Raw genomic sequence first — 17,871 nt, 5'->3', positions numbered from 1 at the left:
ATACACGTCCACCTCGGGGGCAGACGTCATTCCTGACTTGTTGAAGTAATCGGCATAAATACGGTCCTCATCAATCACAGCGTAAATGTGCGATTCATTGTCCTGTCTTCCCTTCACAAACTTCCGCCTCTGACCTGGCTTACGGCTGGTCACACCTGGATTGTAGGTCCCCAGGGCAGGCAAATGTTGCTGTCTTCTCCTGTATAGGGTTAGAATAAAAGAAACCTTCATATTTGAGAAACATATAAGCACTTACACATTGAGTATTGATAAATACAGTTTGGAACCAATTGGATTTGTGGAGAGAGACACAAGTCTGTGCGTATTTTTTGTTCTCTCAAGCAAATGATGATGCCTGCTAAGACCTCTTCTCCAAGTAGCCGACCTTACAATTGAATGCTCCACCAACGCTGGAGGCAACATTGTGAGAAATGTAATTATGGTTTTGCCTTGGGAGGAATTTTAGCAAAATGGTGGATAGGGAATTCGAGATGTTGTGATTCTGAACCATCTCAAATCGGTCCACATCTGGCTTCTACTGAGACAAGGACATGGCATCCACTTCCAGGAGATGGGTTGGCAATTTTAATCATATTAATGGGTGTGGTTTAATCTGTTTTCCAGTTTTGACATGAGTGGCCTGGCCTCCTGGGTCTCGAGGGAAACCCAGCTGCTAAAAGGAGGCTGGGACATCTTTAAAGGAAGGTCAGGGCTTTGACAGGAATAGACTCTAAGGCCCACCAAGCCTGTGCTGACTCCTAATCCTTACTTAGACCCACTACTTATTGCCCATGTGCAGTTTCTATCCCTCTTTTGCCTCCTGTTCATGTGTCTACCAAGACATGCCTTAAACATTGCTAATGTGCCTGCTTCCACCATCTCCATTGGCAGTGCATTCCAGGCACTCACCACCCTCTGTGTAAAACATTTTCCCCGCACTTCTCCCCTAAACCATTCCCTTCTCACCTCGAACTTGTGCCCTCTTGTAGTTGACCTTTCCACCCTGGGAAATACCTCTGAAGAGGCTTTAGAATATGCCTCTCAGTTTTGTAAACCTTTATCAAGTCGCCCCTCAACATCTGCCTTTCTAATGAAAACAACCTGAATTTATCCAACCTCGCTTCATAACTAAAACCCTCCAGATCAGGCCACATCCTGGTAAACCTTCTCTGAACTCTCTCCAAAGCATCCATGTCCTTCTGGTCGTATGGTGACCAAAACAGCACACAATGTTCCAAATGTGGACTAATTAACGTTTTCTAAAATAACTTGCCAACTTTTATATTCGACGGACCGGCCAATGAAGGCAAGCATGCTGTGTGCCTTCTTGACCACCTTATCCATCTGTGACGCCACTTTTAGGGATCTGTGGATCTGCATGCCCAGATCCCTCTATATGTCATTGCTCCTAACGGTTCTACCATTTATTGTATAATTTGCACCTGAATTTGACCTTCCAAATGCATTGTATCCATCTAGCCAGCTCACCCTGGATCCCACGAGACTCTACCTTCTGTACCAGCCTGCCATGAGGTACCTGATCAAATGCCTCACTAAAGTCCAGGCAGACAACATCCAATGCCCTTCCCTCATCAATCATTCTTGTCACCTCCTCAAAAAACTCACTCAAGTTGGGGAGACATGACCTTCCCTGCACATACAAGTCCATTTGCTTCCAAATATGAATAAATCATGTCTCTTCGTATCTTCTCCAACAGCTTCCCCACCCACTGACTCACTGGTCTGTAATTACCTGGATTATCTCTGTTTCCGTTCTTAAATAAAGGAACAACATTGGCCATCCTTTAGTCCTCGGAGGCCAGCAAGGATGCAAAGCTATCTGTTAAGACCCCAGCTATTTCCTCCCTTGCCTCCCACAGTATCCTGGGATAGATCCTGTATGGCCCTAGGGACTTGTCTACCTTAAATGTATTTCAAGACACCCAACACTTCCTCCTTCAATATGTTGCCCTGCCTGAGTGCATTCATACACCTTTCCCTAACCTCAACATCCCTCACGTCCCTCTCTTTGGTGAATACCGATGTGAAGTGCTCATTAAGGATCTTACCCATTTCTTCTGGTTCCACTCATAACCTTTATCCTTGCGTGGGCCTACTCTTGCCCTAGCTACCCTCTCGCTCCTAATATATGTATAAAATGCCTCAGGATTCTCCTTAACCCTGCTGGCCCCTTGTAGCCCTCCCTATTCCTTGTTTGAGCTCCTTCCTACTTTCTCCACATTCTTCAAGGACTTTGTCAGTTTTTAGTTGCTAGACCTTTCGCAATAAACAACTGCACCTCCCAGTCGCGAACCATTTCAACTCCCCCTCCCATTCCTCAGATGACATGTCCATCCTGGGCCTCCTGCAGTGCCACAACGATGCCACCCGAAGGTTGCAGGAACAGCAACTCATATTCCGTTTGGGAACCCTGCAGCCCAATGGTATCAATGTGGATTTCACAAGCTCCAAAATTTCCCCTCCCCCTACCGCATCCCAAAACCAGCCCAGCTCGTCCCCGCCTCCCTAACCTGTTCTTCCTCCCACCTATCCCCTCCTCCCACCTCAAGTCACATCCCCATCTCCTACCTACTAACCTCATCCCGCCCCCTTGACCTGTCTGTCCTCTCTGGACTGATCTATCTCCTCACTACCTCCCCACCCACACTCACCTTTACTGGCTCCATCCCTGCCTCTTTGACCTGTCTGTCTCCTCTCCACCTATCCTCTCCTCTATCCATCTTCTATCCGCCTCCGCCTCTCTCCCTATTTATTTCAGAACCCCTTTCCCCTCCCCCATTTCTGAAGAAGGGTCTAGGTCCGAAACGTCAGCCTTTCTGCTCCTATGATGCTGCTTGGCCTGCTGTGTTCATCCAGCTCTACACCTTGTTGTCTCAGACCTTAGGTACGCTTCCTTTATTTTTGACTATGCTGATAATTTCCCCTGTCATCCAAGGTGCCTGAATTCTGCCATTCCTGTCTTTCATTTTCACAGAAACATGCCTGTCCTGCACTCTAATCAACTGGTCCTTAAAAGATTCTCACATGTCAAACAGCTGCTCCCAATCCATGCTCTCCAATTCTCATCTAATTTGGTTGTAGTTGACCTTACCCCCAATTTTATACCTTCATCTAAGGTCCACTCTTGTCCTTATCCATGTGTGTCCAATAACTTATGGAATTATGGTCACTATTCCCAAAATGCTCCCCCACTGAAACTTGGATCACTTGGCCGGGTTCATTTCCCAATACCAGGTCCAGTAAGGCTCCTTCCCTTGTTGGACTAACCACATATTGCTTCAAAAAATCCTCCCAGACACACTTAACAAATTGCTTCCCATCCAAACCCCGGCACTAAAGGGAGTCCCAGTGAATATGGGGGAAGTTAAAACCACACACCACATCAACCCTGTTATTTTCATATCTTTCCAGAATCTGACTACATTTCTCTTCCTCTATCTCCCACTGGGAGATCTGTAGTACAAACCCAGCATTGTGATCCTATCCTTGAAGTCTACCCATAATACCTCACTGTAAAATCCCTCCAGGGTGTCCTCCCTCAGTACAGCTGTGATATGCTCCCTAACCCTAAGTAATGCAACTCGCCCACCTCTTTGTTTCCTCCTCTGTCTCATCTAAAACATCGATATCCCAGAATGTTAAGCTGCCAATCCTCTTTCAACCATGTCTCTGTGACAGCAACATCATAATTGCATGTATTAATCCAGCTCTAAGTTCATCTGTCTTCCCTGTTATACTTCTTGCATTGTTGGTCAGGAGATGCCTTTACAGCACTGCGTGTGGGTCAGGAGGAGCAAGAATCTTCCTCTCAGCGACTATCTCCCAGCACTGCTCCCTCCAGGTTCTAGGTTCTCTGGCCTGTTAAGATCCTGCCCTTATTTAAACCGCCCCCACACCCCAGAGTCAGAAGCCCCACCTGGTATCAGTCACCACATTCACCCCACCCCTGGGTCAGGATTGGCTCTGCAGTCTTTCGCAGGAGGCTTTGGAACAGGTAATCTATCAGAGTTTGAGGAAAAACCGTGCTTTCCCATCACTCACACGCTCTCACAATACACTTGCACACATAACATTTCAATACGTCATATCATTTCCAGAGTTTCATGTATGACACTTCAGCATCAACTAAATTCAGTATCTAATGCTATGAAAAAAGAAATTTTTGAACAGTCACATAGACCCCCAGAAAGCATAGACAAACTACAATAATTTACCGCTTTGTTAATTATAAAACTGACAACATTACTAAGAAGGCAAAAGACCATTAACCAATTCTTTTTTGAAAATCACACCAACGTTGGAAAGATCTTAAATTGCAACAAAGATTTGCTTAAACCGCACGAATAATTCGAATAATGCACAATGTTTCTGTCACTCTCCAAGGGCTTTCCTTCAATTACTAGCCTCAAGCAGAAAACCATCAGAAAATAAAACGGAGGCAGAGCACAACTGAAAGCGCCTCAATGTATTGGGAAAGTTATTGCAGTGATTAATCAACTGTTCAGCTTTGGTTAGACAGCACGAGTGCATAAAATAAAAGTAACTGCAGTCTGCAGAGTTAGCAGAGAGATTAATGCAACAGTTTGACCCCAACTGCGAGACAGAAATGAGGGAATCACCAAATGTTGCTCATCTTATTCTGACCTATGATGTGCTGATTGATCTGGTTTAACCAAATCAGCGAACCCCCAAGATTTTCATGCATTAATTTATGGCAATTACACTGGAAGAATAGGAAGGCAAAGTAGCCCATAGTAACAAATGTCAAATTGAAGGATTATCCCAATAATCCAGTAGACAGTCAAATACAATTAATCTTTGGTAACACAAGGAGCATGTTTTAGAGAAACTATAGTGACTAGCTACAATATATTATTCATAAAACACTAAATGAATCTGCTGCTGAAGTACTAAGTCAAGTGACAAAGTTGTTTAAAGGCAGGATGTTTGATGGAAAACAGAATGTTAAAGCGCTTCACTGTAGATTTTTATAAAATGCATATATCCCAATTAAAAGATCAATTTGCGAGCAATTTTAAGCAGAGAACTCACTTAGATGTCAGAAGTAAACAAGCGGATGTCTTTCAAAAGGGAACTGCTCCATGTTGGACATAAGGGCATCAAAAAGATGCTCTGTGCACTAGTTGATCCCCTGTGGCAATGCTCATGAGATGGATGATACAACAATTGAAGCAGATCAGGATTTCTTATAATCTCTTATCATATTAAAGCCACAAAATCTGATTATGAAGCAAGCATGAAGACTGACCTTCCAGACTCAAATAGTGCTTGCACAGGGAAATATTCAAATTGCGCTATTCACTGTCAGCTTTGTGTTCAGGCACAGTACTAAGCAACTTTAAATAAAATATTCACGTGGGAATCATAGCATGGTTACAGTACAGGAAAAGGCCATTCGGCCCACGAAGCTCATGCTGGCTCATTGTAAGAGGAGCCTCACTCTGCCGCCGTATCCTTTTCTAGCTCTGTTACCTTTTCTCCCTCTGAAGCTTATCCAATTCCACATTGAGGGCCATGATTTCAGGCCACGCGTTCCAGATTATAATCCCACTCTCGGTAGAAAAGCAGCATCTCCAACCCCGCTCTTGTCGACAGGCGTTACGGAAATAAAGAAAAATGGCAGCGGGCAGGAAAGTGGAGCTGAGGTAAATAATCAGCCATGTTTGCATTGAATTGGACAGACCCGAGCGGCAAAATAGTCTACTCCTGTTTCAACTTTGCATTTGAAATTTTAAAATCAGTACTTTTAATTATTGGATTTTAAAAATAAAACCCAAGGAGGCTTGGTTTGTGGCTAACAGCTGTGTTCAGTGGAACAGCACAGCCAGCACCTGCAGAATTGGAGCAGCACTAGGAGTGCTGCCAGAAAATCACAGGATGCTTCACCAACACTCGGGAAGTTTCCAGTTATTTATTTATTTAGGAGATGGGCAGAAACTTTTCCTGTGTTCCAGATTCAACAGCTCATCAAAATTTCTTGGAGTTAATGATGTAGAGAAAGACTCCTGTGGCTGGGATGGGGGAGTGGTGTGACCAGCTTGGGAGCCATTACAGAATGCACCCCGCCTGTTGGCAACAAAGACATAATTATCTTGGATAAAATGAATGTCTCTACTCTATCTTCTTTGCTTTACTAGACCTTTCTTAAAAAGCTGGGCTTTCTCCCTCCTGCTGACGGTGTGACATGACAGGTGCAACACAGCACAGGCCAACAGATCATGGGGCCATTTTGAAATGGTTGCACCGCTCTCCTGCACCGGGAACACAAACCTCAAAAACACATAACAAAGAGGAACTGAAGACTCGACGTACACACTAACCATCAGTTTCCCTAATAAGCTGGTGAGAAAATATAAAGCGAGTTTGGATAGAAAGAGATGGCTGAAATCCTGATGTTTTGGTGATCGGGAATTTTTATTTTTTTTTTTACAGCGTTTCAGCTGCTCCGTCTACAAGCAATGAACTCCAGCTCTTCAGAATTCCTGGCAAACCCTCCTGAAACTGATGCTGAAAGCAAGGCAAAATACAGAGAGACTTCAGCACCTTCCACACTCAACCTCAATTAATCTAACTGCCTGGGAAACGGTCCAGCTTCAATGGGCTTGGCTGCTGTTTTTGTTGGAGCTTCTTCTGGTTCAGAACAAGCCATTTGAATGGGCGGTGGAGGCAAGAACTTTTGAAAGGGAACTGAATAAACACTTGAAGACAAAACAGAACATTTATCAGGCAAAGTACAGGGGAAAGTGAGACTAATTGCATGACTACATCAAGAGCCAGCACCTGCATGATGGGCCAAATGGCCTTCTATGGTGCTGTATGATTCCATGCAGAGTGAAGTAGCCCTCGGATTTCACTTCCATTTGAGGTACACAGACATGTAGGAAACAGGAGTAGTAGGCCATTCAGCCCTTCAAGACTGCTCTGCCCTTCAACACATCATGGCTGATCATCTCAGTCCCCTGTTCCCGCTTTTTCCCCATTCCCTTGGGTCCCTGTAACCCCAAGAGCTATATCTACTCCTTCTTGAAAACACTCAATGTTTTGACCTCAACCACTTTCTGTCACAGAGAATTCCATAGTCTCCCCACTCTCTGGGTGAAGACATTTCTCTTCATCTCAGTCCTAAATGGCCCAACCCCATCTCCTTAGTCTGTAACCCCTGATTCGGGGCTCCCCAATCATTGGGAACATCCTTCCTGCTTTTACCTGTTAGAATTTTATAGGTTTCTATGAGATCCCCCCTCATTCTTCTCAACTCCAGTGAATATGGTCCTAACCAATCCAATCTCTCTTCATATGTTAGTCCTGTCATCCCAGAAATCAGTCTGGTAAACTTTCATTGCACTCCCTCCACAGAACATCCTTCTTCAGATGAGGAGACCAAAACTGCACGCAGTATCCCATGTGTGGTCATTCCAAGGCCCTGTACAATTGCAGCAAGACATCCCTACTCCTGTACTTAAATCCTCTCGCTATGGAGGCCAGCTTCACCTGTAATGTTTACCCTGAGTGACACCCAGGTTTCATTGCACCTCTCTCTTTACCAATCTATCACCATTCAGATAATAATCTGCTTTCCTGTTTTTGCTACCAACCTCACATTTATCCACATTATACTGCATCTGCCATGCTTTTGCTCACCCACTCAGCCTGTCCTAATCACACTGAAGCATCTTTGCATCCTCCTCACAGTTCACCCTCCCACACAGCTTTGTGTCATTGCCTAGTGAGTTTTAAATATAAACAATATCAAAACTCCAGAATTGGGTTATAGCAATTTAGTCTATTCACCCTGATTAACTTGCACTCATCCCCAGAAGCTTGTGTATTTTATTAAGCTACTATATGGAAAAAGATTTTTTTAAAAAATTTATGCTTTGAAATGAAGTTAAAACCGTTATCAGTCAGTGTGATGTCTCAGAGAGCTGGGCAGCAATAATCCAACAGGCACCCAAGATCATATGTAAAACATTCCCCGGAAGTGACTGTGTGCGGAGTTAACAAACACGGATAGGCACTCATGTAAGCGATGATGGGAACTGGGGAGTGATATTGCAGGAAATTAAAAACTCCAACTGAACAAGTACGAGACAGATCAAATCAGGGGATCTGAAAATAGGATTCGTCCAATCAATTTACAGCAATCATTAAACCGATGTTATAGCCTGGAGGTCAATTGAATGCGAGGACTTGTAAACCATTTATAAAACAAACTTCATTCCTCATTAATTTTAGACATTTCTAATGCCCACCTTTTCCCATTGACTGTCAATGAGGCCAAACATGACTGCACTTAAACATTCCACAAAACCATTGTCATTGCACACTGGATAAGGCAACTTATCCAGCCTAGTGCGGACTTATATATAAATCACAGCTTTAAATGCATATCATACATAGACAATTGTAAACATGACTTTGGTCAAGGGTACATATATTAGCATATCAAAATGCAGATTTTGGTTTGTAGTATTCTGAGGAATGACTCTCAGTTGAACAGATTAAAAAGTCTCCATCTTCCCAAGCAGCATTAATGATAAAGGTCATGCATACCACGAAGACAGGAAATGTCTGGCTGGTTTGAGAGATTGTTCGAATCCTAGCCGCAGCACAAATGGAGGAATTGGAACAGAACAGGAAATTCTCGACATATTTTGGACAAGCGAGCACTTGAACTCTTGGTAAATTTGCCGTTCCAAACTCATTTTGTTCAGTGTATGGGGATTAAGAAGCTTCCCAAAGTTTTGCTCCATTATTAGATCATTTAATTATTACATTCATCACGAAGTTACAAAGTATCAACTGTACATTCAGCTCAGTAGGGTGCACACTGCTCTTCAAGCTCCACACAAACATTCTCCAAATTCTTCTTCATTGAACCCCATCATCATACTATTCTGTTTCTCTGTCCTTCATGTGCTAATCCAGCTTTCCAACGAACACATCAATGCAGTTTTTTTAAAAGTTCCATTCATGAGCTTCACAGGTTAGGCCAGCATTTATTGTCCATCTCTCTTTGCCCTAGAGGAGGCTGCTGCTGGGGAAGAGGCTGAGATGTATTATTCACTCAGCACTGCTGGCTGAAGGTGAATGCATGTACTTTACCCTTGACATTTGCTCTGATGTACTGCGCACCCTCCCATTATTAAGGATGGGGTATTCGTAGAGAATCTGCTTCTTATTTGTTGTTTATTTACCCTTCACCCATTCCTGACTGGATGTGCAGGACTGAAGAGCTTAGTCCTAATCGGTTTGCTGTGGGGGGGATCACTTAGCTCAGTTTATTGCACACTACTTCCACTGTTTGGCACGCAAGTCATCTTACTTTGTAGCTTCACCAAGTTTGATGCTGCTCCAAGCATGCCCTCCTGCACTCCTCATTGAATCAGGGTTGATCCTATGGCTTGGTGGCAATGGTAGATTAGGGGAAACGTATGCTGTGAGGTTATACACTGCAGTTATGAGTCATTTACAGTTAACGTAAGACAGCTTAACTATTGTGGGAGCCATTTTAATCACTGCAATGATTTCACATAAATGGCATCCTCCTGGTTTAAAAGAATTTGTGCTCCTCATATAACAGGTGCTTAACTTTGCTAGATGTGGCCTGTAGTAATCTAAATGTTCCCATTGTGGTTGTGTGCTTGTTGTATGGTCAGAACAGACAAGCCTGATTTAAATTAGAACAAGTGACCCTTGAGGTGTTAATGGGGGAGCCAGTGACCATAGTTCTATTAGATTTAAAATAGTTATGGAAAAGTTATGGTCTGGTCACCAAGTTAAAGTTCTAAATTGGGGGAAGGCCAATTTTGATGGTATTAGACAGGAACTTTCAAACGTGAATTGGGGGAGGCTGCTTGTAGGTAAAGGGACACCTGGCAAGTGGGAGGCTTTCAAAAGCGAGATAATGAATTCAGTCTGGCAGCTCATTCCATACATGCACCACCCTGTGTGTGTGAAGAAGTTGCCCCTTAGGTCCTTTTTAAATCTTTCCCCTGTCACCTGAAACCTATGCCCTCTAGTTTTGGACTCCCCTACCCTGGGGAAAATACCTTGACTATTCACCTGATCTATGCCTCTACTGATTTTGTAAACTTCTATATGGTCACCCATCAGCCTTCTACTCTCCAGGGAAAAAAGCCCCAGCCTATCCAGCCTTGCCTCATAACTCAAACCGTCCAGTCTCGTTAACTTCCTTGTAAATCTTTATTGCACCCTTTCCAGTTTAATAACATCCTTGCTGTAACAGGGTGACCAGAATAGTACGCAGTACTCCAAATTGTGACCTTACCAATACCTTGTACAGCTGTAACGTGATGTCCCAACTCCTGTACTCAATGCTCTGACCAATGAAGGCAAGCGTTCCAAAAGCATTCTTCACCACCATCTCTACCTGAGACACCACCTTTAAGCAACTATGTACCTGCACTCCTAGGTCTCTCTGTTCGACAACACTCCCCAGGGCGCTACCATTAACTGTTTAAGTCCTGCCCTGGTTTGTCTTACCAAAATGTTACACCTTGCATTTATATAAATTAAACTCCACCTGCTATTCCTTGGGCCACTGGCCTGGTCAATCAAGATCCCATTGTGTTCTTAGTTAACCTTCTTTACTGTCCACTATACTACCAATCTTGGTGTCATCCTCAAGCTTATTAACCATGCCTTCTATATTCTCATCCAAATTGTTGATATAAATGATGAACAACAGAACAACGGACCCATCAACGATCCTTGTGGCACACTGCTGGTCACAGACCTCCAGTCTGAACAACAAACTTCTACCACCACCTTTGATCTCCTACGATCAAGCCAATTTTGTATCCAATTGGCCAGCTCTCCCTGGATCCCATGTGATCTAACCTTACTAACATAAGGTTAGTAGCTCTGCTACAATGAGCTGCCAGAGAAAGTGGATACAATTACAACATTTAAAAGACATTTGGACAGGTACATGGATAGGAAAGGTTAAGAGGGATATGGGCCAAGCGCAAGCAACTAGGGCTAGTTCAGTTTAGGAAACCTGGTCTGCATGGATGAGTTGGAGACTTGGAGACCATTTCGTATAGCATGTGTGTTCTGTAGGCAATGAACGTCAACACCTTCCGGTTACCAACCATTTTAACTCCCCCTCCCACTCCCTGGGTGACATGCCCATCCTGGGCCTCCTCCAGTGTCAACAATGACACCGCCCGAAAACTGGAGGAGCAGCACCTCATATTCCACCTTGGGAGCCTACAGCCCGATGGCCTAAACATGGAATTCACCAGTTTTAAAATCTCTTCACCACCGACCTCATCCCATGTCCGACCCTCCCTCTCATCCCTGCCTCCTTGACCTGACACAACCTGTCCGTCTTCTTTCCCAATTATCCGCTCCTCCCACCTCACTGACCAATCCCCACCACTGTCTACCTGCACTCAGCTATCACCATCCCACCACCTTTCCCAGCCCAACCCCCCCTCTCTATTTATTTCAGAGCTCCCTTCCCCCTCCCCCATTTCTGAAGAAGGGTCCTGAACCGAAACATCAGCTTTCCTGCTCCTCTGATGCTGCCTGGCCTGCTGTGTTCCTCCACACTGTGTTATCTCTGACTCCAGCATCGGCAGTTCTTACTATCTCTGAGAGTCCCATATGACTCTTCTTCAGATCTTCTGTGCAGCATTCAAGTGACTTCCAAGAAACACTGCACTGATTGTGTAAATACTGTCAAGGTGAAGGTAGAGGTAGAGGTGGGCAAGTAGAGGAAGAGAAGCGAATGGACGTACCGTTGTTTAACACAGCAGACAATCACAGCGATAACAATAAGCAGAACCACGCCTCCAGCAACAGCAACAGCAATTGTTATAATCTCCATCGAATCTGTTTCGGAAAAAGAATACGTCATTGCTCATTAACCTGTAATGATGAGAAGAGGGCACTGTGTAGCCTATGTCGATGTCTTGAGTCATACAAATGTAGGGACTTATCCCAGTAAACTGCCCAGCAAGCTTCAGAACCGAATGGGGGTATATTTTGGCAGGATGAGGCCATTTAGCCGCTCAAGCCATTTGATGATATCACTGTTGATCTGTATCTCAATCCCTTAATGCCACATCCCTTCAGTGTTGGACAGTGTCAGGTGTGAAGACACCACAGCCTCAAGAACAAAGGCACAGTTTCCAGACTGAAGGCTAAAAGGTTACAGAGCAACGGACTTAGTTCCTTTGGAAAATTAGAGAGAGTTGAAGTTGTCAAAGTCAACAGCAGTAGAAGCTGGGTCAATTGGTCCTGTGAGGAAAGCCAAACATAGAATCTCTACAGCTTGGAAACAGGCCATTTGGCCCATTCAATCCACACTGACCCTCCAAACAGCATCCTACCCAGACCTACCCCACATACTCCAACCCTGTAACCCTGCATTTCCCATGGCTAACCCACCTAGCCTACATATTCCTATCCATGATGGGTAATTTAGCACGTCCAAACCACCTAACCTGCACATCATTGGACTTGGGAGGAAACCGGAGCACCCAGAGGAAACCCACACAGGCACGGGGAGAATGTGCAAACTCCACACAGACAGTCGCCCAAGGCTGGAATTGGACCTGGGTCCCTGGTGCTGTGAGGCAGCAGTGCTAACCACTGAGCCACTGTGACATCTGCAGGATACTGATTAGAGTCGGGGAACACTCACTATGGAGTTCGATTGCTACCACAGAAATTGTTGAATATTTCAGAAGCAGTAATCAACAGTTTCTTCCTTATTCCGAAGACCGCTGTGACCCAAGACATCGCTAGCTGCAACAAGGTCGGTCAGGCCTGAATCCACCCCTTCAGGTAGGTGTAGCAAACCTATTACTCCCAGGCTAACCCATACTTGCTTTCTAACATCCTAACTTGTAAGTACGGAAAAACAGACAGCTTCAAAGTAAAAAGCTGGGAACCCAAAAGCAAAGTACACTAAAACATCCATGACCACCACGATAGCCCCTGGCAGCTGATTAAGTTGAATTGCTTTTATATTGCATTGAACTTTGGGATCACATTTAGCAATCACATTTGTAGACTGAAAACCTGGGATCTCATGCATTACACACAAAAAACGTGCAATACAATGGGAACTGCAGAAAGGAAGTACCATACCCAATTCTGAAACTGTTGTAGTATTTAAGGAAAAATAAAATCAACGAAAAGAACGCATTCATGGGACTACAAGGTGCAGAGCTGGATGAACACAGCAGGCCAAGAAGGGTCTAGGCCCGAAACGTCAGCCTTCCTGCTCCTATGATGCTGCTTGGCCTGCTGTGTTCATCCAGCTCTGCAGCTTGTTGTCTCGGATTCTCCAGCATCTGCAGTTCCTACTATCTCGCATTCATGGGACTAAAACCTACCTTGAAGGAGCAATTGCTGTACAATCTATTTCCTGGGTAGGGCAGATGAAAGGTCTCAGATTTCCAATGCTACCCTGAATGCAGTTTGCAGTAAATCGGAGTGTTGTATAATTCCTTATCAACATCAGAACATCGACTACACTTGTAAAAGTTCTCAGGAGCAAATTACCGCAGAAGCTGGAATCTGAACTGAAAACAAAAATTACTGAGGATCACAGTGGGTCAGGCAGCATCCATGGAGAGAGAACAAGCTAATGTTTCGAGTTTAAATGACTCTTCATCACCGTTAGCTTGCTTTCTCTCCATAGATGCTGCCTGACCCGCTGTGATCCCCAGGATGTTTGGTTTCCAGTTGTGAAAATTCTACATTGGCTGTAAAACTCGATAAAATTATGGGGATTCACGGATGTCACCAATTTCTTTACTTTGACATCTTTCTCTGCTCCTTTGCTGTGCCTTCATTTTTGTTGCATTAATTGAAAATGTTAAGTCCTATGGCTGAATTTAACTCCTACTGGGCACCTTTGTCCCTTTTGTTTTAATCCCGACTGACCTGCACACAAAAGGCTGTATTCTCTAACTACAACACTACCCTCGTTAGCTTTGTGTTGTATACGGTCATGGCTCTGAATGGGTTCATGCTGAAAACTGCATTAAGCTCCGCCCAGTGTCACATCGTAAGAATTTGGAGGGACCAAACAGCTCAGTATCTGGAAGATGATGGACTCACAATCGATATTTTCCTCATTGTCTGAGTAACCCTGTCTGTACCTGATTGCTATCATGCAATAAACTGCATCTTGTTCAGGACAAGCGTCTCTCCTCGTTAAGACTATCGAGTGAGTGGCTTTCCTCCATCACTCTAGACAAAGCAAATCACAACCTAAAAGTAAGATGGTGGCAGCAAATCTACATTATGGTCCCCAAGAGTCCAGCTGGTTCATACTAGGCTGGGCTTTTAAGTATATTAAAGGCTGACCACAAGAACATAAGAACTAGGAGCAGGAGTAGGCAATCTGGCCCCTCGAGCCTGCTCCCCCATTCAATAAGATCATGGCTGATCTTTTTGAGACTCAGCTCCACTTACCTGCCCACTCACCATAACCCTTAATTCATTTACTGTTCAAAAATTTATCTTTGCCTTAAAAACATTCAATGAGGCAGCTTCAACCACTTCAGCGTTCAGGGAATTCCACAGATTCACAACTCTGTGGCTGAAGAAGTTCCTCCTCAATACAGTCCTAAGATAGACAGGGTTTTAAATCAGTAAGCAGATACGGGGTTGTGGGGAAAAGGCAGGAAAGTGGAGTTGAGGATTATCAGATTGGCCTTAATCTCATTGAATGGCATTAACAGACATGATGGGCTGAATGGCCTACTTTTTCTCCTATATCTTACAATGTGGTGCCACTCTGACAATTTAGTTTAGCGACTCTGTTAGAAGAGTCTGGAATCAAAAATTCTGACATTATAGACATAATGTTATAAATATTTGACATCATTGGATCTTTACAACAAAAATAGTGACTTATAAATCAATGCACAATGTCTCCATTTCCAGTTATAATAAATACTGCATAATCCAGCATAAATACTGCTAGAGAAAATATAGTTTAGAGTGTCTTTTTATAGGTTAAAGACTAGGTGCAGTAATGAAGAATAATCAACACTTGGACTGTGAATAAGTTATATAAAATACACCAGATGTAACTGAAGTGCTACTTAAATCAGGTTATCTTTCAGTTAATTTAGCATGATTTAGCGTAACTGCTTCCTACCTTCACGTACCAGCACCTGAAACTTCAGGTTCAGGCGTCCACTTGAAGTCTCGCAGTTGGATACATTCAGCCAGAACCTGTGGTACAGTTCGGGGAGCGACTGTGGGATCGTGTCCGATTCCCTGTAGCTCAGGTGGGTGCCGTCAGTGATCTGCTCGATGATCACAATGGTCACGTGCCCATGTTCACATTTGGGGATCGACTGCTCTACAAAAGTAAGCTCAGCCACGTGATCCGGAGGAACAGAGATATTCCACGATGCTGTTAACTTGTTGGGCATTCCAGGACCCCAGTTAGGGCTCAGGAGGTACACCAGAGAGTTGACATCCGGGATAATGTTCATAATGTAGTCCTCTGCCGGATAAAGACAGATAAAAAGTGAAGTGAAACGGAAAGAAGATTGTGAAAGTCCCTCACCCGTGTCTGTAAGGTACAGCAACCACTACCATTACTGTAACACTCAGTTCAAGGCTTCTCAAAAAGTGAGGGCATTGGGTCATTGTGACTAGGCTAGGAACGCAGAAGTGAAAAACAGAAATTGCTGGAGAAACTGCTCTGAAGAAGGATCACTCGACTCGAAATGCTAACTCTGCACTCTTTCCACAGATACTGCCCGACCTGCTGAGTGTCACCAGCAATTACTGTTTGTGCTTCTGATTTGCATCATCTGCAGTTCTTTGATTAACTACAGTCAGGCAGAGACCCAGGATAACACTCATCGAGACCATAGGTTCAAACTGCACCTGGCCTATGGGTGAAATTTTAATTCGTTCCATAAATCTGCAATATTAAACTAATTTCAGTGATGGTGACCATGACAACTATTATTGATAAAGCCCCATCAGTTTCACTAATGTCCTTTAGGGGAGAAAGTCTGCCATCCTTACCTGGTTTGGCTTACATGTGACTCCAGACCACAGCAATGTGGTTGACTCTTAACTGCCCTCTGAAATGGCCCTAGCAAGCAACTCAGTCCAAGGGCAAAAATGAACTTTCTAACAAAATATTTTGGAAAATCGAGGAGGAAGAGAAAATAGGCAAAAAACAAGAGAAAGTCTTACCATCACAGGAAATCAATTCACTATTCACTGACCAACAATGAGCTGCCATACGTAGTGGGTCAAGGCTGAGAAGTCATTGTTTCAAAAGGACTAGAGAGGACTCAGGGTCATTGGGATCTGGAACACTTGAACTGAAAAAAGGTGATGAAAGTGGACTCTATGGAGAATTTTAAAAACAATCCTACAATTCAAATGATTTTGCAACTGAATTACAAACTTTTAACACATTGTCCCTAACTACAGGGTGAACAGTCAGTGTAGGTCCACTGAAAGAGCCTAGTTGAGTGGTAGCCTGGGTCTCTGTATGGCTATAACAAAGTGAAGAACTGCAGATGCTGGAAATCAGAAACATGCTTAGAAATTACTGGTGAAACTCGGAAGGTCTGGCAGTATCTGTGGAGGGAAAGCAGAGTTAATGTTTCGAGTCTAGTGACCCTTCTTCAGAACAGTTTCTACTTGACGATGAGGAGGTTTCAGTGGAGAGACTAGTCACGACTGCTCTTCCAATGAGCTAGTATGGGCACAGTAGGCTGATTGGCCTCCTCCTGGGTGATAACATTCTATGAGTCAGGATTGACAATATACTGGAGCTACTGAACATTTTCACAATTAGTTGCATGGAATTGCTGTGTTATCCTGCAAAAGCAATCACTTATGAATATTCCCTTTATCCTCCATTAACTTTGCAATATTTGCCCTGAAAAAGGAGAGAATGTGAGTGAAAGGCAAGTCAAAGAGAAACAACGCATCTTTATTGATGATAAAGATGAAATGTCAATAATGTAGTGCACAACTGGGTCTGTTTAACAGAATAATTTTTCCATATCCTACCCAAATTAGTTTCGCGTTAACTGCAATTTAACTGGCACAAACAATTCAGTGAAGAAAACAACTCCATAAGATCTTTGCATGTTGGTCCGAAAGATACTGGATGCCTTGACGTTAGGTCAGGAGTAAGTTTATTTGATTGAGCTATTTAATGGAAAAGTAAGATGCGAATACCAAACATAGTTCAATAGGGAGGAAACATTAATATGAAGCATTAATCACCGTAATAATCTAATGCAAATTACAGAGATTTCAAAGAGGTTTATAAACAGTTAGGTTTTACCCCACCTCTTTCTCCGTTACATCGATGACTGTATTGGCGCCGCCTCGTCCTCCCATCAGGAGCTCGAACAGTTCATCCACTTCACCAACACCTTCCACCCCAATCTTAAGTTCACCTGGACCATCTCTGATACCTCTCTCTCCTTGCTGGACCTCTCTGTTTCCATCCATGGCAACCACCTGGAAACCGATATCCATTTCAAGCCCACCAACTCCCACAGCTACCTAGAATATACCTCCTCCCACCCACCTTCCTGCAAAAATACCATCCCCTATTCCCAATTCCTTCACCTCCGCCGCATCTGCTCCCAGGATGAGGCATTCCACTTCCCTAACATCTCAGATGTCCTCGTTTTTCAAGGAGCGCAACTACCCCCCCTCAGTGGTCGAGAACGCCCTCGACTGTGTCTCCCGCATTTCCCTCAACTCATCCCTCACACCCCCTCCCCACAATAACAACCAAAACAGAATCCCCCTCGTCCTCACGTACCACCCCACCAACCTCCA

The 17,871-nt window shown here is 44.0% G+C and overlaps 1 protein-coding gene across 1 annotated transcript in view; it reads right to left on the bottom strand.

Moving 5' to 3' along the window:
- Positions 1-36: 36 nt before the first annotated feature.
- Positions 37-17,871, bottom strand: part of cdcp1b (CUB domain containing protein 1b) — a 56,934-nt gene continuing 39,099 nt past the window's right edge. Inside the window, exons 6-7 of the mRNA XM_048616273.1 lie at positions 15,194-15,547; positions 37-199 (exon numbers count right to left, since the gene is read on the bottom strand). Of these exons, the coding sequence (XP_048472230.1) occupies positions 150-199; positions 15,194-15,547 (404 nt within the window). The 3' untranslated portion in view covers positions 37-149. The remainder of the gene's footprint in view (positions 200-15,193; positions 15,548-17,871) is intronic.

This window comes from Rhincodon typus, chromosome 2 (assembly GCF_021869965.1).
Source record: "Rhincodon typus isolate 14 chromosome 2, sRhiTyp1.1, whole genome shotgun sequence".
Classification (NCBI taxonomy): Eukaryota; Metazoa; Chordata; class Chondrichthyes; order Orectolobiformes; family Rhincodontidae; genus Rhincodon; species Rhincodon typus.
The sequence above is the reverse complement of the archived record's forward strand: the minus strand, read 5'-3'. Positions and strand labels throughout refer to the sequence as shown.